General features: G+C 46.2%; 1 protein-coding gene across 4 annotated transcripts in view; it reads left to right on the top strand.

Annotated features, from left to right (window-relative positions):
- The window catches only part of NRP2 (neuropilin 2), a 130,750-nt gene extending 109,686 nt beyond the window's left edge, over positions 1-21,064 (top strand). For 3 of the 4 annotated variants that reach the window (XM_075069985.1, XM_075069984.1, XM_032779224.2), the window contains exons 16-17: positions 14,781-14,849; positions 17,584-21,064. In XM_075069985.1, coding sequence (XP_074926086.1) covers positions 14,781-14,849; positions 17,584-17,888 — 374 coding nt within the window. In that variant the 3' untranslated portion in view covers positions 17,889-21,064. The remainder of the gene's footprint in view (positions 1-14,780; positions 14,850-17,583) is intronic. The other variant, XM_032779223.2, reaches the window with a different exon arrangement.
- The last annotated feature ends 2,795 nt before the right edge of the window (positions 21,065-23,859 follow it).

The following is a 23,859-nucleotide window of genomic DNA, read 5'->3' as shown; positions in this document are numbered from 1 at the left end:
CCAGGGAAGCTGGCTAGCTCAGCTAAATTGTGCACTTAGTCCCTACACAAGATACACACAATATACCGTTAAAAAAATTGCTACTTTTTAAAAAAAAACTTTTCTGCTCCTCTGAATGTCAGCTGCACAGAAAAGTGGCAGCAGTTTGTTCACCATTGCCAGAAATTTGGCACGTGGACTGGCTCAGTGTTTAGAATTAAATGGGCAAGGCCCTTGCTGGGGTCTGTGGGCACCATTCCAGTAACACCAGTTGAATTGCGCTGCTTTACACCAGCCGAGGACCTCGGTCCCCTCTGCATTTTGTGCTCAAAAGCACTAAAAGAGGCCAGTGGCTACTCTGGCTTGCTAAAAATAGCAGTATAGCCAGTGTAGCAGGGTGATGGCTCAGGAGAGCCGCCCCAGTACAAAAGAAGAGGCGCTCAGCAGTCCTTGGATTTAGGGTACATCTATGCTGCAGCTGGGAGGCAGAATTTCCAGCTCAGGTTGCTGTAGATACTCTCACTGTGATTAAGCTAGCAGCTAAAAAATAGCAGCATGACCAGGGCAGCTTGGGCTAGCTACCCAAGCCCAGAGACCCTCGGTACATATATGGGTGACTAGCCTGAGCTGCTGCAGCAGCCACCCTTCTGTTCTTAGCGCTTTAGCTCCAGCTGAGCTGAGGCATGTCTGTCTACACTCTTTGGGAAGCAAGGGCCCAGCTGCACTGTAGAAAGCCCTAGGATTAATACAGATGCCTCTGGTGTAGTATTTCTTCTTTTCCTGGCCTTTATGTTGGCCTGTGCATCTTACGCTGTCTCAGAAGAGTCAGCAGCTAGGCCTCTGATTTTAAATCTGTTTTGAAGCCAGTTCTGTTTTTCTTCTAAAGAGAACGTTTATGTAGCTATTTATTTTTCTTCGGCATTAAGCTTTAGTCTGACATTCATATAGCTTTGCAATGGCACTTCCTGGATTTACTTGGCTTTTAGGCCAAAATCAAAGAATTCAGAGTTCAAATTTTGTCCTCTTGCTGTGGCTGTACAAATATAAGCATAGCTGAAGCGCTGTAGACTTTTTTTTTTTTTTTTTTTTGCTTTAATTGTGCAGCTCACTGGAGCGCCAACACTCGTAATTTGCATTTTGTACACTTCAGTGACCATCCAAGCAAAATGCAAGACAAACATGCACAAAAAAGAGAGCGGGCAAGAAAATGTCTGATAGTCTCACTATGAGCAAAAATCTTTAAGTAAACAAATGAAAAGAGAGGGGTAGTTCGGGGGTTAATTACGCCTTATATACTTCACACACAAGTCGACCAAGATTCAAACAGAAGCACATACAGGCTAGATGGGGAGCGCGTTATGCACAAACACCCAAAATTAGCACATGATTGCAAAAAGCAAAGCGTACGTGCAATTCCAATAAGCTTTCTTCAGCAATAAATATGAAGCACAGAGTTCATCCCTAGAAAGCAATCTCAAAGCAAGGATGGTCAATAGGCAGCCAAATCCAGCCCGCCAGACACTTTTGACTGGACTCATCTTATCATTATTGTTGGGGTGGTTTTTATTATTTTCTCTGGAATCTAGACGTTGCCCATACCTTGACCAAGAAATTTGGCCCTTGACAAAAAATAATGGACTACCTCTGTGGTAGAGCTTTCCTGGGCAGGGCCAGCTGAACAGTGAAGGCTCAGCATTCCACTATGCAGCATTCCCCTCCTTTAGAGCAAAGAATGGAAGCAGCTCATGTCTATTGTGCAATAGGCAGAAGGCCCAGTGACAGCCTCCGCAGTTACTCACACACACTTTGTGTATATATCTGTGTCATCATAAGCACACCTTTGTGGATGTAACCCAGAGCTCGACCCATGGAGATGTACCCTGAGCATGCTGACAGATAAAGCAATACGATCAGCTATTGTGTGATTGAAGGAAGACTTGAGGGGCTTGTGTTAGTGGTGCAGGGCTTTGCCTACACTTTAAACACTACAGTAGTGCTTCAGTGTAGACACTACTGACGCCAAGGGGTGACTCCCATCAGCGCAGGTAATCCACCTCCCCCAGAGGTGGTAGCTAGGTCACCAGGTGAATTCTTCCATCAGCCTAGCGCAGTCTACTCAGGGACTTTGGTCGACTTAACCATGCCACTTAAGGAGGTGGATTTTTCAAACTAGTTCTCTAGTGTAGACCTGGCCTTAGGAGAACAACCGCAATAGGTTCATGCAGTCCAGGTCTGAGCTTGAGTAACAGTCCTGTAGTATGGGTAGTGTAGCGGCTGGTCACACAAGGCACCCATGTATATGCTTGAGGAAAAGCATCTCACTCTTCTGTAGCATCAAAGAACACAGGTGATTTAAAGCAAGTGGTTAAGTTCTAATACATAAAGCTATCTTAGCCACAAAACAACTTGGTAGTTAACTTAGGTACCAGGGTCTGATTGGCTGTTGGCTAAGCCAGTTTATACCAGCTGAAGATCTGGTCCTTAAAACCCCACTGGTCCTTCAGGAAAGGAGGGAAGGTTTTTTGGTTTGCTTGCTTTTTACAGGAACTAAAGGTTATTCAATGGAATTCACCCTGCAGGACAAATAGAATTTTAAAGTGCTAGAATTGCAAGTTGGTCTAAAGTGGAGCTGACAAGTGTAAGTGAGATCAGAAGCAGAACCACAGTCTGTACACAGCCCTCAAAAATATGGCCAGAAAGGTTCATTTAAATGCTTGTATAGTGGTGGGGCTGTTTCTGTGTATACAATATGTAAGTACTTTAATTTAAAATAGCTCAATTTGTAGGGACATGGTGGGTGAGTTTCGTTGGTGCATTTGTTGCCTGTGAAACATACCAGATTAACTCTCGTGGAGGCTGAAGCTGCCTGTTTAGCCACCAATGAGTCACTGCATGCAGGGCCGGTGAAACCATTTAGGCAATGTAGGCAGCCGCCTAGGGCACCTAGTGGTTGGGGGCACCTAAAAGTCCCCTCAGGCGAGGAGGTGGAGTAGAGGTGAGCTGGGGGGGCGCGGGGAGGGCTGCCAGCAGTAACGGGGGGAGGGGGCGCACAGGGGAACAGCTCCCCGCCCCAACTTACCTCCACTCTGCCTCCTCCGCTGAGCCCACAGCCCAGCTCTAAGTCTCTTCCAATCAGCGCCGCAAGCCTGGGCGGGGAGGAGAATTAGAGCAACGCGGACGTGCTCAGTGGAGGAGGCGGAGCCGAGGTGAGCTGGGGCGGGCTACCCAGGCAGGGTTAGCTTCTGTGGGGGGAGGTCTCCCCAGGCAGGGTTAGCTGCCATGGCGGAGCAGGGGAAGTCTCTCCAGGCAGGGTTAGCTGCTGTGGTGGGTGGGGGGAGGGGATGGACAGGTGGGAAGTCTCCCCAGGCAGGGTTAGCTGCCGTGGCGGGGGGGAGGAGAGGGGCGAAGCCTCTCCAGGCAGGGTTAGCTGCCGTGGTGGGGTGTGACGAACTAGGACTGTTCTTAATGTTTGCTCTGAATACTGTGTTGGTGCCTCAGTGTCCCCTAGGCAGTTCTTAAGTATCTAGGTGGTGGGATAAGGGTGTGTGACTGCTGCAGAGCAAAGGGCCAGTGCACCTAAATGCCTGGCAGTCTGTCTCCTAGCAACTGATGGCCTGGGCCCCTCCTCTGCAAAGGTGCCAACTGAAGGTGTTGGAGACAAAGGGATCAGGTGACCTCCTGGCCCCGGGAAAGGAGCTGAGCAGAGAGGAGGGGCTGGAGGGGGAGTTAGTCTGGAGCTTGCTGGGATGAGGAGTGAAGGGCAGACCTAGGGGTCTGGCTCACTGCCCCCCAGAATGGACCCGGCCGGAGGGTCTGGTTTGCTGTATCTACAAGCTCTGTTTTAGACCCTGTTCCTGTCATCGAATAAACCTCTGTTTTGCTGGCTAAGAGTCACGTCTGACTGCAAAGTGGGGTGCAGAACCCTGTGGCTTCCCCAGGACCCAGCCTGGGTGGGCTCGCTGTGGGAAGCACACGGAGGGGCAAGGATGCTGAATGCTCCAAGAGAGGCCCAGGAGGTGAAGACGTGTGAGCTTCTTGCCCTGAACAAGTCTGCTCCAAGAGAGAGGAGGCTCCCCAAAGTCCTGACTGGCTTAGCGGGGAGCAGTTCCAGAGCATCGCCCGGGGACTCCGTGACATGGGGGAAAGGGGGGAAGTCTCCCCAGGCAGAGTTAGCTGCCAGGGGAGTGGGGGGGGAAGTCTCCCCAGGCAGAGTTAGCTGCCAGGGGAGTGGCAGGGGGAAGTCTCCCCAGGCAGGGTTAGCTGCCTTGGCGGGGGGGAAAGGGGGAAGTCTCCCCAGGCAGGGTTAGTTGCCGTGGGGGTGGGAAGGGGGGAAGTCTCTCTAGGCAGGGTTAGCTGCAGGGGTGGTGGAAAGGGGAAGTCTCCCAGGCAGGGTTAGTTGCCATGGCGGGACAGGCGGGGAGAGGGGTTAGCTGTCCGGCGAGCGGGCCTCCCCGGGTGGGGGGCTGAGTTAGCTACTGTGGGGGGGCGGGGTTAGCTGGAGGGGTGCAAGGTGGAAGTTTCGCCTAGGGCACGAAACTTCCTTGCACCGGCCCTGATTGCATGGGCATTTTCTGTCCTTGGCCTCTTTGCTGAGACTGCCATTGCATGGCAATTCTGACAGTAGCTTTTGGTTGCTCTGTGATTAATTGTGAAGCATCATATTTATGCCAGAAAAGTATGTTCACAGTAATCAGCCTTTATGGGTGACTCTGGACACCAAAGTGAAGCTAAGACATCTGATGATTTTATTTGTATTATGGAAGCGCCTATAGACTGCAGCTCCATTGTACTAGACACAATCGACACAAACACCATGAATAGTAAGTGTGCATCTGCCTCAATATGCTACCCACTGTAGGACAGGACAAAAGAAGCAGCAACAAATCACAGCATTAAAGAAGAAAAAAAAATGTGTGTTGTGCTGTTGAAAGTTCTGGGCTGCTTCCTTCTTGGGCTACCCTTTCACATCAAGAGTGTGACTTAGAGGAAGAATTGCTCAAGAGGAGGTCCAGAAGGTGCAATAATTATTCAGTGAGCAGCATGACTGGACACACATTGGGCCACATGCCTCACGGGGAGAACGCGATTGATCTCAGGGCAGCTCCCCCAGGAGTGCCTATAGCAGATAGCGTCAATAATTGGATTTTGTTTCTCATTTGAGAGGGTACATTTGCTTTTCCTGAGCTGTGAACTGAGGAGGCGAGAGTCTGCTCTCCTTGACGCTGGTTTTACACTGCCAGACTTACAAGACTTCAGCACAACTTTTCCTGATTTACACCAGAGTAAGTGGCAGCAGAATCAGGCTCAAAGACTCCAGGAAGGGACCAGAAGCTAGACAGCATCCTGGCTCTTGGCCACAGCACTTCCATCAGTGGCTTCACAGACACCAATAGCAATCACAGAAGTGACTGCCAGTTTGAGGGATAGTGTCATTTACCCATTATCCAAAAAACAAAAAAAAGGCAACAAGGAGGGAGATAAAAAGATCCAGAGGCAGCAGAGCAGCTCATTCCTTTTCTCCTCACCCTTTTTAGTATTCATGAAAGGTGGCAGCCACCAAACATGTCCGAGCTGTCTTCAGACTGCCCTGTCAATGCTTGCTCAGCCCTGTTCTGCAGGCAGCACCTGACAGTGTGAGATGGTAGGTCGGTCTCCACGCACATACAATATTCGGCCTCTTGGCTGAAAATGACAACTGGCAGCACCAACTTAGAGAGTTGTATTTTGTCACATGTGCAACTTATTCCACACCGGATATCAGATTGGAAACAACTTTCTCTGATCACTACCCTAAGATGGCATTGAACTAGTGACCTGCAAGTGAAGGGCTCCATTATGAATCACTTCACTCAACTAGTTGCCTAGATAGCTAAGCACAGTGGCACCAAGGGCCACCGGCAGTGTAGTCTGTTGCTTACTCTGTACGTTAGAAGGAGTGAGAGCAAAATATCTGTTAGCTATCTGGTCACGTCGCCTCAGGAGACCAGGCAGTTTCTGATTATACTGTTTGTGTGTGAGCACATCAGGGCAGGAGACAGTCAAGCTATATTCTAACACTGGGTAGCATAACACAGATGTTGGGACATCTGCTCATCATTAGACACATCTGCAATCTGCATCATTTCATCGCAGCTTTCATTGGTGATATGCAAAAATCAGAAACCTTCCAGGAGCCTATGTGGAACGGCTTAAGATTCTAATGATGGAGAGTCTTCGTTTGCTACATACCTGCTAAAGACAGCCCTGGTGTAACATCATTGCTGAATCTCTCACATCCACTTTGTTCTTATTGCTTCCCGTACCAATCTGTTAGGGAAAATGTATGACCAAACCCCTGTGTAGAGGCCTGATCCCATACCTTTGAAATGGTTCGGACTCTTGAGATTGACTTCAGTGGGAGCAGGTTGAGGCCATAGAGGAGGAAGCATTCTGAAGAAAGAGGGATATGACTATACTTCTCCCATGCTCTCGTCCCCTCCTGTTTATCCTTGCACCTTTCTTTCTGAATCGCCATTCTTTAATTTTCCCTTTTTAGTGAAAATCCCTCTTTCTAAATTTAACTGGAAATGCACACAGACCCTGAGGTTCACATGGATTCAGAATGTAGCATACAGCAAGAGCATGAGAATGACCCTCCAGATACATCTACACAGCAGCTAACGGGTGTAATTCCCAGCTCGGGTGACATGCCGAAGCTAGCTCTGCTCAAGCTACCATGCAAACAACAGCAGTATAGCTGGAATGGCACAGTCGGTGGCTAGGGCTAGCCACCCAAGTACCCACCCCATTTGACATCCTATGTACATACGTGGGCAGCTAGCCCAAGCCACCTCCCTGTGCCACCGCAGCCACGTGGCTATTTTTAACATGCTAACTAGAGCAGAGCTAGTGCGTGCATGTTGATCCAAGCTGGGAAGGACTCCTCTAGCTGCTGTATAGGTGTGTCCATAGTGACATACACTGTCATGCACCCCACCCCTTTCTGAGTTCTGAGGTTAGTCCCAAGCCAGGGCTTCCTGGGAGGTGGCTTAAATACAAAGTACAGAAGTTATAATACCATGCAGTACGACCAAGCTGATACTGGGGACTTTTTGCCTTTTCCGTTAAGCTCTATCCAAAACACGGCTTTCCTTTAAAATTGGGCAAGGATTTAGTCTGTGTGTACATTAAATGTGTTTAGTGTTCGAGGATAAAAATTGTTTGGAAATGGTGAGGATATTTCATTTAGGAAAACAGCTACTGAGCATATGAGATAGTAACCCTTCCTGCGGCGCATGTGTTTGTAAAGTGTTTTTCCATTCGCTCGCACTGGGACCTATCAACCTCACAACAACTGGGTGATCATATCTATAGAGAAAACACAGCAGTGGGGAAGCAAAATGAAGCAATGGCAAGGTGGGTCCATACAGGCAGCTTCCTGATGACAAAACAAAACAACGTCCATTTTTATTTCTAGCAGTTCATTAAAATTAAAGAGCTAGAAATAAACAACTAAAGGAAGCAAAAGGCTAGTTAAAAGGATGTTAAAGTTGGAGCCCTTGTTCCTTAGAGACAGAGAAGTTCTAATTTCTGCCACAGCATTTTTGATACGGCATGCAAGTACTGGTGCACTGCTTTATATGCTGTATATGGAATCTAGACCACCCCACACTACACACTGTTACAGGCCTTTGGGGGACATGTTTCTGCAGTGTGGTCTCCTTGTGTGCCTTGTACTTAGGGCTGGCTCCAGGCACCAGCGCAGGAAACAGGTGCTTGGGGCGGCGAATAGGAAGGGGCGGCACGCCCGGGTCTTCAGCGGCGATTCAGCGGCGGGTCCCTTAGTCCCTCTCGGATGGAAGGGCCTGCCGCCGAATTGCCGCCGAAGAATGAAGTGGCGCGGTACAGCTGCTGCCGAAGTGCTGCCAATCGCGGCTTTATCTTTTTTTTTTTTCCTTCGCTGCTTGGGGTGGCAAAAAAGCCAGAGCTGGCCCTGCTTGTACTAGCATTGCACTCTATGTATAAAGAACCATAGAGATTACATGATATCACCCAGTAATGTGTGACATTCAGAGCAGAGGACCAAGGTGTTGCAATGGGTAGATACAATGGAACTGAGCTTATGGGTGCATGGAAATAACAGCCAGAAGAGTGCACACAGTGATGACCTTTAAAAGCATGCTATGTTAGCTTACCTCACGCTGGTTCTGAGTCAGGAAAATACTTAAGCACACACTCTACCCCAAATCTAGCCAGCAAAACACATAAGGATGTATTTAACATTAAGCTTTGCTGTCCTGGGCTGCTTTCCTGAATCAGGCCCTTAATCGATACCACTACTAACAATCCCTAGCTCGTACATAGCACTGGGCATCCATAGCCCCCAAAGCGCTTACAAAGGAAGCCAGTATCATCATCTCCATTTACAGGGAGAGAAGTGACTTGCATCCCTTGTAGGATGGAGGCAGAACTGGGACTAGGACCAAGGCCTCCTGAGTTTCAGGCCAGTGCTCTGTCCACTAGGCCACACTACCTCCTTAGTAACTGTAACGCATATCTAGGAAATACCAAAAACACAAAGGCAATCGAGAGATTCCAAAGATAATTGTTGTAGGTCAGTTAGTCCATTTCCGGCCAACGCAAAGATTATGCTTTGCAGTACATTTCCAGCCTTTCCTTTTGAAAATATTACAGTAGCCTATGACAGTTCATTTTTCTGCTAGCACAAGACCCGTCCCTACCGTACACTGCCCAGTGCTCCCTTTTTGAAAATATTGGAGTGGTCCACGCTCCTACTAAGGCAAGAGTGTATTGGCCCAAAACACTTGTAAACTGCATGCATCTGACAAAGTGAGTATTCACCCACGAAAGCTAATGCGCCAATACGTCTGTTAGTCTATAAGGTGCCACAGGACTCTTTGTCGCTTTTTGTAAACTGTAGGGCTTCAGATCATTCCTCTAAATATTTTTAAAAGAAATGGCTCGGTGTTAAATGGCTGACGCAAGAAAAGTTCCCTGGTTGGCAGGACAACTTTAACTCCTGAGTGTCCATGCATGATGAGTTTAATACATCAAGCTGTCCTGTGCGTTATTGTCTGGTCACATGGTGGTACTCAGTCTCTCTGGTCTCCAATACTCCACTATAATCACTCATTTACAATTGCACTCATGCTGTGCTGCCCACTCAACATGTTCTCTCTCCAGCAGATGGGGTAGTGATAAGTGTGTAAGTGGGAGTGATAAGGTGGATTTCTTTCTTTGGGGAAATTCCCAGTGCACTGTGTCAGCAAATAATGTGCTGTTATTTTAAGCGATCACTTTGGCATTCGGTCAGATTTCAAAGTACACCAAGCAAGCAAAATAAGCTAGAGTAATTCAGATACTTTCTAAAAAAATAAAAAAGAAATAGATGTTTGCATACATCACTAATGAGTGAAATGCAGTGAAAAACAGGAGTTATGTATGAGTCACCCTCATGGAGCTCTGACAGCTCACCTCAGTCCTGGCATCTACAAAATCTCTACAAGGTTCTTCTAAGCAAAGTGTGTCATGTATACGGTAGCTGTAGTATTTGGGAGCAGCTCAGGTTCTGACTACATGCAAAGGTCAGTGAACCTGGAACCTTTCCTGTGTTGCAAAATAGTGGTGTTTGCATTATGACACTGCCACATTGTGAGCCCACGTTCTGGGAGCCCATCCTCAGCGCACCAGCAGGGTTCCACAGGGAAAGCAGCGTGTCAAAATGAGCCATGCAGTTCAGGAGCCCGTCCTTGGACCTATCTAAGGCCTAACTGAACGTGAGCTCCCAAGGCAATGTTGTAGCTAAGAAAGCAAATGCAAACATTGGCTCCATGAGCAGAGGGATATCAAATGGGAGGAGGGAAGTAATATTAACTCTGTATAGGGCATTAGTGAGACCATTACTGGAACACTGTGTCCAGTTCGGGGTCCACACTTCAAAAAAGGATGTTGATAAATTGGAAAGAGTTCAGAAAATACCTACAGGAATGATTTGAAGTCTGGAAAACTGTCCGTCTAGACAGAGAAACAGGCCCCCTTGAGGAAAATATATGGACGTGATGCAAAATTTACAGCGTGTGGTTCTGTTGTGGCCCATGTTGTAGGTAGACTCTTCTAGGCATGTTGATTTTGAGATGTCATTGTGTTCCAAACAAGTGCCGTTCCCTCAAAAATGCCACTGCACTGAAACCAAACTTCATAGCCCAAAGCAGAGCTGGTTGGATGGGCTTACAGCCATTTACCCTGCACACTGACCGAGATATAATGTGCATATCGGCTTCAAACTACGCTGACATCTCTATGCTGCTTTCACTTACAAAGTATGCCCAATCGGAGTGAAAGCAGCAAAAAAGGTCAGCACATTACCTCCTGTGTCACATCCCCTGCGATCATTATGTTCAGTCACTTTTTTAAAGCAATGTACATTAAACCTCCTAATGTCTCTGAAAATACCAACCTCTGTCCTGCTAGCTCCATGTCTTGAGCTGTTATGTGCATTCTATTTAAGATGTTTCAACTACATTGATTAAAATCTCCTCATCTTCCTTTTTCAGGATCCATAAATTAGCCTTTTAGCTTGCTGGCGGTGATCTCAGATACAATAGATAACAGTCTCTGCTAGGCATCCGGCCATTTCGAAAGCCATCACTTAGGTTGGCTTCACCTTTACTGCTTTTCAGCGTGAATAGCTGGAGGTTCGTAGCCATAATTCAACACATTTTTCTTAAAAAGGGCCTTTCACACTGGGCAAAGCTTTCAAATGCATCATACTTAAATAGAGTTTCACTTAACTTTCTTGCATAACTTTCCTTAATGATTTTTTCATTTAACATTTTCAAATAAATTTAGTACATGTGAAAGACAGCAGATGGATAGCCCTTGAAGAATGAAAGCCCTCTGTTTATGCACAGGAGAGGTGCATTAAATCCTGTTTATGCACCTGATGGGCGTGGCCAGGGGCGGCTCCAGGCCCCAGCACGCCAAGCACGTGCTTGGGGTGGCAAGCCGCCGGGGCGCTCTGCTGGTCGCCGGGAGGTCCACCAGAGTCGTGGGACTGGCGAGCGGCAGAGTGCCCCCTGCAGCATGACGCCGTGCTTGGGGTCACAAAATGTGTAGAGCCACCCGTGGGCATGGCACAATGCATGAGCAGATCATGGTTCCGCCAACGTGCCTTGAATCTGACTTAGAGGGAGTACATCCAGGGGGTCAGTTTTCATGGCCCACCCAGGTCTTCACATCTGTACTGACATTTGTCAACAAAGGTGCTAATTAATGCCAAATGCAGGGCTGTTTTCTGCAATGGGAGCACATAGCTACTAGGAACTGGATGTGAGTCTGGTGGTCTCCGCGCCACAGGCCACCAAACAGCCAAGGCTGATCTTGCTAATTACTTATGGAAAAAAAGAAGGGGTGTTTTGGTTTCATCCATAGACACGCATTGGAGCAGATGCATGACTTCACAAACAAGTCGATGGCAATAGCATGCTAAAATAGAGGATAAATAGAGGATCCTGGCTCTGCTACAGGACTAAGCTGAAAGAGGAAATGGATTGTGTAGGAGAAAGCTCTTAAAACACAAATATGAGCAATATTAGCAAAAGGAGTAGAGAAAATTGCTAGCAGAGTAAATAGCTTTTTGTATAAATGTTCTCTTTATTCAAGTTTTCCCCAGTGCTCAGTCTTCCCATTAAGGCTTGGAGAATTGATGTTCTTTCAAAAGTGTTGATTATCCAATACGTTTTTAGTTCCTTCCTGCTCACCAAAACTAACTCAGAAGAAACTAAAACAGAGTTGAGTTTCTCATGTGTTTTTGGACAAAATGAATAGCCGTTGGAATAGCCCAAGGCAGGCATCTACTCTGCTGCCTCAGTGGAGTCCAGAGATTTGCTTTCTAGGCAGCTGGCCAAATTCTAGCTTAATTTATGCTCATGCTATCTATGTTTTCAAAATGGTTGCATGGGTGAAACTGACAGCAGAATTTGACCTCTTGTCTCCTGATTGATGATTAGCTTGGGGCACTTTCTGAGTGATTTTTGTACATGAACAATTCCGAATACTTGCAAGAGGCCCTCAGGCAGTTCTTCAGATCCTAAAAGGTTTCCATCTGGGTGGGTCAAGTCCTAGAAGTGCTCAGAAATCAGGTGAACTTGCTCCTTTTTTGAAAAGCTACTGATAGAAGAGCCTCAGCTTAATTAATTGGCTCTCTCATCGCTAATCATTATGAAGGTCACAAACGATCCCTTCTGTGTTTGTATTCCCATCTTCGCTTGAAAATTAAAAGAAACACTTGAATAATGAGGGTGAAGGGAAATGCTGTGCTAATGACTATGTGGGAAAATAATAGCATTAACACCAGTGTTAAGGATACTGCAATCAGTCTCCAGTCTTCACTTGGGAGCTGAAGGAATGCTGAGACACCACCTCAAAGACCTAAGTTCAGCCTAGTCTGAGCATATAGAGCTCAAACCTGCATTGACTCCAGCTGCAAAACATTAGATCTAATCTTCTCCAAAGTTTAGGGTGATGTGGACCTAAGGTTTTATATTGGGCTTATCTCTAGGTCTGGAGTGAGAGACCCTGTAGATAGGTGAACCATTCCATTCCACATCCTTATGCTATGAAAGTTAAATCCCAAACTCACAGGCTTGACAAAGTATCTGTGTAGTTTCCTGCTAATAAGGTGCCTGATCCAAAGCCTGGTTAAGTCAATGAAAAACTCTCATTGACTTTAGTAGGTTCTGGGATCAGGCCCAAAGGCTGGGGAAGGTAGGTACTTCTGCTCCATCCAGGTCTCTCACTCTCCCTTTATTCCCAATTCAAACAGAGCATCTGAATTACCATCTAGAAGGGCCTCTCTGCATTCTGTGACCTCTCCAGGCAGGAACTTTCCATTTAAATCCATGATGCCCAATAAACAATACCATTTCGATGTGGAGATCATTGCACTGACGATCATGATGGTGCTACTGAACATTCTTGGCATGATTGCCACAGTGGCCTAGTGGTGGTGCTTTCCCATGTAAACACCTACTGTTAAATTCCCAGTTCTGGATTCATTTCTCCTGAAGAGGCCAGGAACTATGACGAGAGACGGTGGAACAAATGCTTACACCAGCAGTGAATTTGGCCACCAGGCCCTTGAAGGAAGGCGTGTCTCATGCTGCTTAACGGCCCAGTGAGCTCCCTTTACTCATACTGCCTTTAAAGACACCTGATTTACATAGGGTGAGTGCTCAGTAATTCTGGCTTCTTTAAGGCACCCCCAACTTTGAGGCATCTCAACATGTACTCATTTGGCCCTGCTGGAGCAACAGTGGTGTGTTTGGAAGGAGAATTGCACCCAGTCTCTCCTTAACCAGAACGATAGTGGGTCTTCAATGGCGTGGTGGGAATCTAGGGTTCGGGCTGGGACAGAGAGGTGCGCTTGAGGGGGACAGTGCTGCTGATATACACCCAGGCTTCTAGGGTAATGCACATGGAGACAGTGATGGATACACTATTGATTTTGTTTGCAAAGACATTGAAGTTCTTTCCCTCTTGATAAGTGTTGACGGGTTACAGTTCAAACTACTCAATGGATGTGTATATGTCTTTCCCTCTTCTTGTCAAGCTTAGTCAGTCTGCGATATAAGTTGCCCTAACGCTCTAAATGAATAGTATTAAGCTGGAGGGCTTGAAAACAGTAGCGCCCCACATTTCTGAACAGAGGCACCTGTGTAACAGTTTCCTGGCAAACACATTAATTTAGGTTTAATCAGTAGCTTGTAATTTTTGGAAAGGCCCTTAGAACTGTGAGATGTTGCTTTTTAGGCACTTTACACTTCTTTGGCCTTGTCATTTTTAGGTGAATTTTTTCTTTTAAATACATTGATCTCTTTCTTCTTTTGCAACTCATGTAAGATACACAACAGTAGCTTAAAGTGACTCTGTTTTGGAGTGCGCAACTCGAGATACTTTGGAGGCGTCTGGTTTTCAGCTAGTTGGGTGCTCAGCAAGTTTGGTCTTCTTAAAGTGTCTCCGGGTGGACACCCAAAAAATCATAGTTAGTTTTGAAAAATGTAGGCAAGTGTAAATTCAAAGGCATTTATCCTAGAATAGAGCTAATACTGGAAAGATTACACGGCAAAGTAACTTAGCTCTACTTCGACTGCAGCAAGCGCATTTGGTTAGTAGGGTTTGATCTATGCTGAACAATAAAAAAAAATGTCACCACTAAAAGCCGTTTGGATCAGAGAGATGTTAACATAAATGCCTGAATATGAACACTCAGTTACAAATCTCCCCGTCTCGCTCAGTCTCAACCAGCTTTTACATTAAAACTTGTAATGATGATACATGACTTCCTTAAATTAATATGAATTTATTTGAAACCAAAGAGAAAGTGGGTCATTGGGGCTTTGTGTCCACTAAGATGTATGTGGGATGATGAAATGTAGAATGTTAAATGGATCTACCATTAATGGCAACTAATGATGGGCACTAAGATACTATTGAAAGTTATAAGTATAATACCCATGGCCATGTTAATAACGAGTTATGGCCATTATGAAGACAGTAGTGACAATATTTCAATGATGTGCAGATTATCCGGTTTTTTTCTTTTTCCTCTGTTTCGTTTTCTTAAAAGCTGGTCATTTAGGGGGAAAAAAATGTGATGTGATGTACCATGAAGCATCTGTTCTGTTGTACACTCAAGATAATTCGTTGGCTTTGGCCATAGCTATGGAAAACTTTGCAATAGTTCAAACCTGGCAGGTCTCATAACAAAGTGACCGTTTTCAATACATGTTTTGTCATTCTAGTGGACTTCCCAAGCTTAGAGGACGGCTTTGCAATCCCTGGGCAAGACACTGGAGATGACAATGAAGACGGTGAGTACAAAATGAACAATTTAGGGGGAAACTTGTGTTGCATTATCACAGTCTACCATTACTAGAGAAGGGTACAATCCACAATTTTTGCATATGGGTCTGAATTTTCCTCAAGTAGAGAAGTCTGTGGATCCAAGGTCTTACTTTGGACCTCTACAGAGATACGGGCAAGCTGCAAAACTCAATTAAAGATCCCAGAGATAGAGCATGTTTGGAATCTGGGGTTCTACTTCATACCTATCTCTAATTATTATGTGGTTCCAATCCCCAAGGGGCCCACTCATCTCAGCTCCCCCTTCCTGATCCTAACAGCCCTCCAGAAACCACCTTGCCCCTCAACTCCCTTTCCCCAATCCCAAACCAACTCTCTCTATTTGGTAATAAACCATCATTGGGAGGGTAGACTGTCAGGTGTGACACTGTCTGTCACAGTGGTTCTCAACCAGGAGTACATGTACCCTTGGGGGTACACAGAGGTCCTCTAGGGGATACATCAACTCATCTAGATATTTGCCTAGTTTTACAACAGGCTACTTAAAAAGCATTAATGACGTCAGTACAAACTAAAATTTCATACAATGATTTGTTTATACTGCTCTATATACTATACACTGAAATGCAAGTACGATATTTATATCCCAATTGATTTATTTTATAATTATATGGTTAAAAATGAGAAAGTAAGCCATTTTTCAGTAATAGTGTGTTTTTGTGAGATGAAACAAGACAAATCAGACTCCTTAAAGGGGTACAGTTGTCTGGAAAGATTGAGAGCCTCTAGTCTATCGGATGGGTTCTGAATGGCTGGTCTGTTAAAATCTCACATGCTCCAACTCTTCCCCCAGATCACAGCTTGTTTAGACTCCTCTGCTCTGAACTAGGAGCAGTGTACATTGTTTACAAAATTTGAAGAAGCAGTGTGGTCTAGCGGTCACAGCAAAGGACTGGGCATCAGGAGAGTGGAGTTTTAGTTCAACTCTGCTACTGGCTCTTTGTGTGGCCTTGGGCTTCAGGCAGGGATAGCTGGGCCTTAAATACAATTGAACTTTATAAATCTTCAAAAATTCTTAGGGATTCATTTCAGGATTTGGGATGAGGTTTGGCCATTTATTTATTTATTTATTTTAATGAAAATAATGGGCCAGATCTTCAGCTGGTGAATCTGCGTAGTCAGGGCTGGAGCAAGGAAGTTAACCACTCAGCTAACCCCGTCCCCCAGAAGAGCCCCCTTCTCCCCCCGCAGCAGTTCCCCTCCCTGCAGCTAACCCCGCCCGGGGAGCCCTCCTCCACCGCAGCTAAGCCTGCCTGGGGAGACTTCCCCCTCCCCCGCGGAAGCTAACCCTGCCTGGGGAGCCACCCCCCTGCAGCAGCTATCCCCGCCCAGGAAGCCCCCCTCCGAGGCAGCTAACCCCGCCTGAGGAGACTCTCCCCCCCCCCTCACGGCAGCTAACCCTGCCTGGGGAGACTCCCCCCCCCCCCCCCCGTGGAAGCTAACACCACCCAGGGAGCACCCCTGCAGCAGTTAACCCCACCTGGGAAGCCCGTCCCAGCTCACCTTGGCTCCGCTTTTCGGCCCCCCCCTCCCGTTAGTGCAGGTGGCCCTCCCCGCGCCCCCCCACCCCAGCTCACCTTCACTCCACCTCCTCCCCTGAGCAGGCTTTTAGGTGCCTCAGCCACTAGGCGCCCTAGGCGGCCGCCTAGTTTGCCCAAGTGGTTGCACCGGTCCTGTGCATAATTCCACTGAAGCCAGCTCATGGCCCCTGAGAATCTGCCTCTTATGTCTTTGTGGAGCCCATGACTAAAGTTCACCTGAGCATAAGGTTTGAAGTCTAGAAGTCCTCACTGGGCGGCTTTGGGATGATAATACTTATCCCCTTGCCTCACAGGGGCTGTTGTGAGAATTAACAAACGTATGTGCATACAGGGTTTTGAACACGTCTCAGCTACTGATGGAAATGTATTGCAGTAGCAGTTTCAAGTAACACTCTTGCCTTGAGTGAAACCCAATGGTGATATTGCATAGGAAGTATGGGCCTGATCCTGTGCCCACTGTCATAAATAACAAAGCTCTGACTGACACCAGTGGTGCAGGATAGGACCCTATTGGAAGAGTGCTTTCTACAGATGAAGCGTCCTTTCAGTCAAGGCAGATGTACTTAGTATAGGAATGTTTATAGTGATGCTGCTTAACACCTTCTCTGTTTATTTCTCAAGTTCTTAAAATGCAGTATGGTAAAAAAAAAAAAGTGGTTATATAAAAGCAGGCACATTGTTACTACAGATATGTGTCCTATTACTGCATATGTGCCATTCAAGTTGCACCTAAGTTTCTAAAAAATACAAATTTTCCTTTCTTTTTTTTTCTACTATCAGCACTGCAAAGTCAACAAACTGGTTTTGTGGTGGCACCAACAGAACTGAATGTTCAAACATTAACTGGAGCTCACATTGCATCTTGTCTTGCTAATGGATCAAATTAGGTATGGAAGCCTTGACAGGTCACAAAGACTCTGAGAGGTGATTCCCACAGAACCAGATTTCTGACTACAACTGCACTTGAAAAGTCAGATCCTCAGCTGGTTTAAACTGTTATAGCTCCATTGACTGAAAGCTCTGCTGATTTATGCCAGCTGAGGATCTGGCTCTAACTCTGACCATCGCAGATGCTGTTATTTACAAATAAGTTTAAGGTGACTAAATGATCTCTGGCTAATAAATGTCAATTATATTGCAGATTATTTTGGTCTGGATAACACCACCACACTGTTCTCTGCTAATTCTCCCGAAACCCCAAAGCTGGACAAAGACAAGAGCTGGCTCTACACTCTGGATCCAATCCTAGTCACCATCATAGCTATGAGTTCGCTTGGCGTTCTCCTAGGGGCCATTTGTGCTGGGTTATTGCTGTACTGTACATGCTCTTATACTGGGCTTTCCTCTCAAAGCACCACTACTCTGGAGAACTACAACTTTGAGCTGTACGATGGCATCAAGCACAAAGTCAAAATGAACCACCAGAAGTGCTGTTCTGAGGCATGACTGATTGCACCGGAATCACATGTGACATTTCATTCCAGTGAGAGTAGCTGGTGAAGATTACTTGTTGTCTATGGGAATGGAATGCCATAATCTCAAACCAATCTGGAATACAGAAGGGGGCATGGGCATGAGGCCCCTGTCGTAAATCACAGTTGTAGACTCCAGTAAGCAGATTACAATCTGCAAGGACTACGGTAGCTGAATAATTATTTTAATGATGAGAACTGTCCTGGAACAAGGAAAGGAGCTTAGATGCTCCCTTGCCCCTTTATGTGAGTGACTGAGACGTGTCCAAGGAAATGTTGCTTTACCTTTTGGATGTGAGAAATAAAATGTTGATCATTATTTCCCATTTCCTTGCCCGAATACGTGGCTGAAAATTCCTCAGCCATTCTGCCTTTAGAAATAACACACACACAAAAGCTCATCCCGCTTCTCTCCCCATTCAGATATTCGTTTGAGTTAAGGGATTTGTTCTTGGTGCATGTTATGCAAACCCGGCAAGCTGCACTTTCTACGCCTAAAATGAAAGCAGGTTGTTGCCTTTAACTTTCCATATACAGGCAGCATAGGGGGTGGAAAGAATTACATCAATTTTAGGGTCAGTGGAAACAGCCGTGCTTTCTTAAGAGATTAAGAAGCAAAATAGAAAAGAAACCTTACATGTAGACGCACCCCTCAGAGAAAAGCTGAAGAGCCTTAAAATGATTTATGAATAAGAGCCATTTATTAAATCCAGAACTTGGATTGAAACAGCACCAACCTTCGTCAGAAGGGCTCTTTTTATTTCTTTTATCCTTTTTTAAAGTATATATATAAGAAAATTGCAGCAAACAAAAGACACGCAATTGTAAGGTTCCCAAGACTCTGGAGATGGCTTTTTTGAGAGAATGGCCTGCTATATATATAGCTATATATTTAAATTCTTTGATAATGTGATGGCCACTCAGATTAAGAAGGAAAAAATTATCATGCACCATTCCATGGAGTGGGATACGGTGCAGCGTGAGATCCAACACGCTTAGATTAATTGCCTGCCCTACTAAGATGGTAACATTCTTTCTCCTTTGGGTTATGGTAACTTCCTCTGCTTTCCATGGAGTCAGGTATGAGCTGCAAAACTCCAGTCTGGATATCAAGTAAACAGTTTAGACCAAAATGTGGTCATCTTCTCATCCCTTCAGTGCGAAGCTGCTCTGCTTCTGACCTGTTGCCAACACCACCAACAGAAATTATGTGGTGTTTTGTTTTGTTTTGATCAAGTGCCTTAGAAAAACATAGTGTTTCTGTCTAGAGATCAGTGATGTATCAGACTACAAGCAAGGCATTCATCCTTTCCCTCTTCGTAATATATTCTTCATGGACGCTCTACTGGGTAGAGCCTGACTGAAGAGTCTTGTCTTTGTACTTGCAAGTGGTCTGGCTGAATTTTCTATCTGTGTCTGTGTGATCATGCCACACAAGAGATGTGTTATGTCCATAATGTAGTGAATGAAAAGGTTTAAAATCCGTGGTTTCACATCAATGATCTTATTTCAGTTTTAATACAGCTGGGTTATCCATATGAATGTTACTGCACATGGATTATCCATATGCCAGCAGTTTTATTCCTAAAGGGTCACATATCCTGTTGTTTTCATATGATCTTCCAGGATCTTCTTGTGAGACACCTGATGTGGCTTCTCTTTTCATTCAGATATCAAAGTATTTTCGTTTTGGTTTTTTTCACAATCTCAAAGTTTTCTGGGCATAACACTACATGGAGTAGCATTTGCTGTGTGTACTAGGAACAAGCCAGCCAATAAAACAAGTGCTCAGTGTGATAGGCAGCATTTGGAGTGAAGAGAAAAGTAGTAGAATGACTGTGGGCACAATTCAAGGGTCCTTTAGCTCAGCATGAATGTTAATGGCTCTTGTTGAGAGTTTCATGAAAAGCTCACTTGGAAAAAATCCGCTTGAAAAATAAGCATGGACCCTTGTTGAGTTAGAAGCAGGCAGGGGTGACACTTACACATACTTTTTGAAAAGTGCATTCTGATCTAGTATGTGACTATTTCATGTCCCTTAAAAGAAAAAATTGGCACAAAAACCATCCCAGTTTTTTTTTATTTTGAAAAATTGGTCACCTTAACGTGGGGCGTCCTCCCCACACAAACTACCCATTACTCTGCCAAAAAAAAACCAAACCCACCAACCAGACACAGTGATAGTAAAATGTATCAGACCATTTCAAAGGTGGATTGCTGCTACTCATCAACTTTATCCCTCTTCTAAATCACACAAAAGGGGAAGGGTGAATGGAAAATGACCATAGTCACCCATCTATAAAAGTCAACTTAGAGAAACAATAGTCACTAAGATATGGTAATGTTACAGTGTCTAGTAGGCAGCTAGAGGGGGCGAGGTCGTATATACATAGAGTCAGCTCGATGTGTGTTTATGCACACGTGAATTCTCTGTATGTATTGTGTATGTGAATGATTACGTGGGCCTGAATAGTGTTACTGTAGCTCTGGTCTGGGGCAGCAGAGTACTTCTGATTGGGGCACTAATTTGGGAGGGACCTAGCCAAGCTGTGCGTAATGGAAAAGTACACCCCATAAGAGTCCTGCAGTTCTAGTCCATGTGGGTTGCTACAGGGACCTGAATGCGCACACTTGCTAAGCAGAAACAGGCCACTAATGCTGCATAGCTGATACCTCACTTACCGCTGCTATGTGCTTTACTGTTGTAATCCAGTATAATAACTGTGTTTGCTTGTAACTTTAACAGGGAAAGTAAAATTGGTGCAGTCTCATCTGCAAATACAAACTATTTGTTAACCCATGTTCTCAAGCAATGCCCATTCCAAAATACACTAATAACGCAGTGTTAATGTTATCGCCACATCCTCCCAGTGTCAGGTAATCATTACTAACAGGCATGTTTGTCATGTTGCTGATTTCATTTTGCAGGGAGGTGCGCATGGGAATTAACCCCTAAGAAACTGTATGCAGAAGCTGAACTTTTTCAAGGTTTGCAGTGCGAGGTAGTCAACCATTCACTGGCTGAGCCAGGACATATGAGCTTCAGCTTTTTTACTGTGATTCTTCAGTGTAAAAAGACAAATCAAACTGTGTTTATATCATTTGTATAAAAACCCTTTAAAATGCCTATTTAATAAACATTACAGTAGAGAGGCTGTTCCAGTTTGTTTTGTAAAAGGAAAATTTAAAAGTAAGGAGTGGGGAGTGTGCTGGGGCCTTTTTGGGGGCGTGTTAAGAGTCCCCAGTTATTGGTGGCTTGGCCTGTTCAGGCAAAGGAACCCGGGGAAATGTAGTTTTGAGGCAGGGCTGAGAAGTGATGTAAGCCCCAGATGGAAATCGCATGCTTTTGGGAATGTATACAAGGCAAGGCTATGGCTCACTCTAGTGAATTTTTGTATAGCAGTAAGACCAAGATCTCCATCAGGACCAGATAGCTGGCCTGAGGCATGGCGCTTGGGAGGGTCCTTAGAAGAAAGACATTAAGGAGGAGGTAGAAGGAAAAGTCCTGAGGCAGTAGGTACAGCTTGGCTGGAGGCCCACTGATGACACTAGCATTTGTTTAGAGGCAGGAGGCATCCCAAGGAGGAAGGAGAACCTGCTTTCCTGCCCTCTCAAATCCAGCCCTGTAGGAATCTTTACCCTGATTAGGCCTGGTAAGGACAAAAGACTATTGATTGACTCCAGGAAGGTCAGAACCTTACTGATGTGCTCTGGGGAGAGTGAAGCTGCGGTGTAAGGGTGAGACGATTCACCAGAATGAAGCAGCCTCCAGCTGAGGTGGGCTGAACGTCCAGCTTGTGTTTCCATGGGACTCTCCTTTAAACTCTGGAAAGAGCAGGGGGACTTCTTGGGTCTTGAACAGAGGGTCCAAAGTATCCCATGGACCTACGACCGCAGGAAAACAAAGGCAAAGCTGCAGGACTCATGCTGGAGTAGTAAATTGCTTGTCTAAAGGGAGACTGGACATAGCAGGAGATTGGCTCTTCTGTCTCAATATTGCTAGTTTAAATTGCCATAGGTCAGTAGTAACCAAAACTTCCTAGTATGGTGTAATTTGTTGTAGGTGAGGTGAGCTGCTGGGCTCAGTTAAGAGCTGGAGATGTCACCAATGATTTTCACAGCTGGCACTAATCCCACTCAAATTGTCAGACCCAGTCCTGAAGCCAGGAACTGATGGCCAGGAGGGTCTAATAGCGTTCTCAGCCCTCTAGCTCAGGGAGGAGGAATGGTGGTGAGACATCATAGGATAGCGTCCAGTGCAGTTAGCCTAACTGCCCATTCCATGGATAGACCTGCGAAGCCTGATTTCATTGGTGATCCTGTTACAGACACGACGCCCGGGCCAGTGTGAGCCTGCAGTCACCTTTTACACAATTCCACATGCCTGGAAGCTGTTTGACTGTTGGCCTAATTACTAATCTTTAGGACAAAAATAAGGTTCAGAAAAAGAAAACAAGTTACAATTCTTGCATTTTTTTGCAGCTCGGTGTCCTTGGGGCAGGATCTTTGACATTTCCACTGAATTAAAAAAATGCCTCCTGGCATGCCACGCTCCATTGTTTACAGAGAATTTTTCCTTCTTATCTGCGTCCTGCTGAAGATGTTGACACAGGCAGGGTGGAAGGCTGAGCCAGCTTCAGGAATGGCAAAGGTTTGAAACTGGCCCCAGTGCAGACATGATGAGGCCAAAACACGGTCCAGCTGGATTCTGGGGCCAGTCTGGGCATTAGTGGCGGGGATGGTGATGAAGTGATGAAAGTGACACTTTGGCTTTCCATTCCCACATATTTCATGCAGTTATCTCAGCTGGTGCCAGAACAAATGGCTAGTTCTTGGGGGTGGAATGCTCAGCAATGCTGTTACCACCTGTGTGTTTGACAGAGATTGTTAAAACCAGCCCCTTGCCAGGGAGGCCTATACTAATCTCTCTCTCTCTCTCACACACACACACACTCCTTTCTCTTTTGTTATCCCTCCTCCGTCTCCTCCAACTACATATGCTGTGGGTCCTTGACGTGACTGAAAGATGAATCAAAACAAAAATTATATGACCATTTCACAGCTTACGCCCCCCCTCCCGCCAGAAAGAGTGTAGACAAACCCTGCTTATCAGCACAGAAGGAAGAACACACTTGAAGGGGGTAAGCTCAAGTCTTCCTCAATTGCTCACCTCTATTCAGACCAATTATTCCCTGAGCCAGTTTTCTTGTGGTTTGGAGTAGGATCAGGGCCGGATTAACCTTTTGTGGACCCGGCGCCAAACATTTTTGGGCCCCCGTGGTGGCAATAGAGCATGGCATGGGGGCAGAGGTGTCAGTCAGGGGCATGGCAGGGGTGGCCCGGCTCTGCCCAGCCCAGTGCAAGGGCATTATTTACAAACTGGCAGTTGCCAGACACACAGTGACTGCCTGGCCCTGTGCTGTCAGCACCCCACTTCCCCACTGGTGTGGGCCCATGTCAGGTCACACAGCTCCCCCCACCGGCCACCCCACTCAACACTGGAACACACACCCAATTTCCTATGGCCAGAGCCCCCCCCGGACCCACTGTGTCCAGCACACCCCCGCCACAAATGCACAGCGCCCGGCACAGCACCCCACTGTCCACAGCCCCACCAGCCCACACAGAATCCCCTCTCCCTAGTGCCCCAGCACACACAGATCTTCCCCACCCCTTCACAGCACACACACCACCAGACTCCCCCCCAGACCCACTCCCCCAAGCCCTGCCTCCCGGCCGCACACACCAGCCCTGCTGGGAGGCGACTGCATCTGCCGGACTGAGCCAGCAGTACAGCCAGAGCTGGTCCCAGGGTGGGGAAATTGCTCCAGTCCCTCAGGAGTGGTGTGATCAGCCAACCCAGGGCCTGTTCCAGCCGGGCTCCCTGAGGACCCACTTGCTTGGAGGGGCCCAGCCAAATCTCCCACACTGCATCCCCTTCCCCA

This window comes from Chelonoidis abingdonii, chromosome 10, assembly GCF_003597395.2.
Source record: "Chelonoidis abingdonii isolate Lonesome George chromosome 10, CheloAbing_2.0, whole genome shotgun sequence".
Lineage (NCBI taxonomy): Eukaryota > Metazoa > Chordata > Testudines > Testudinidae > Chelonoidis > Chelonoidis abingdonii.
The sequence above is the reverse complement of the archived record's forward strand: the minus strand, read 5'-3'. Positions and strand labels throughout refer to the sequence as shown.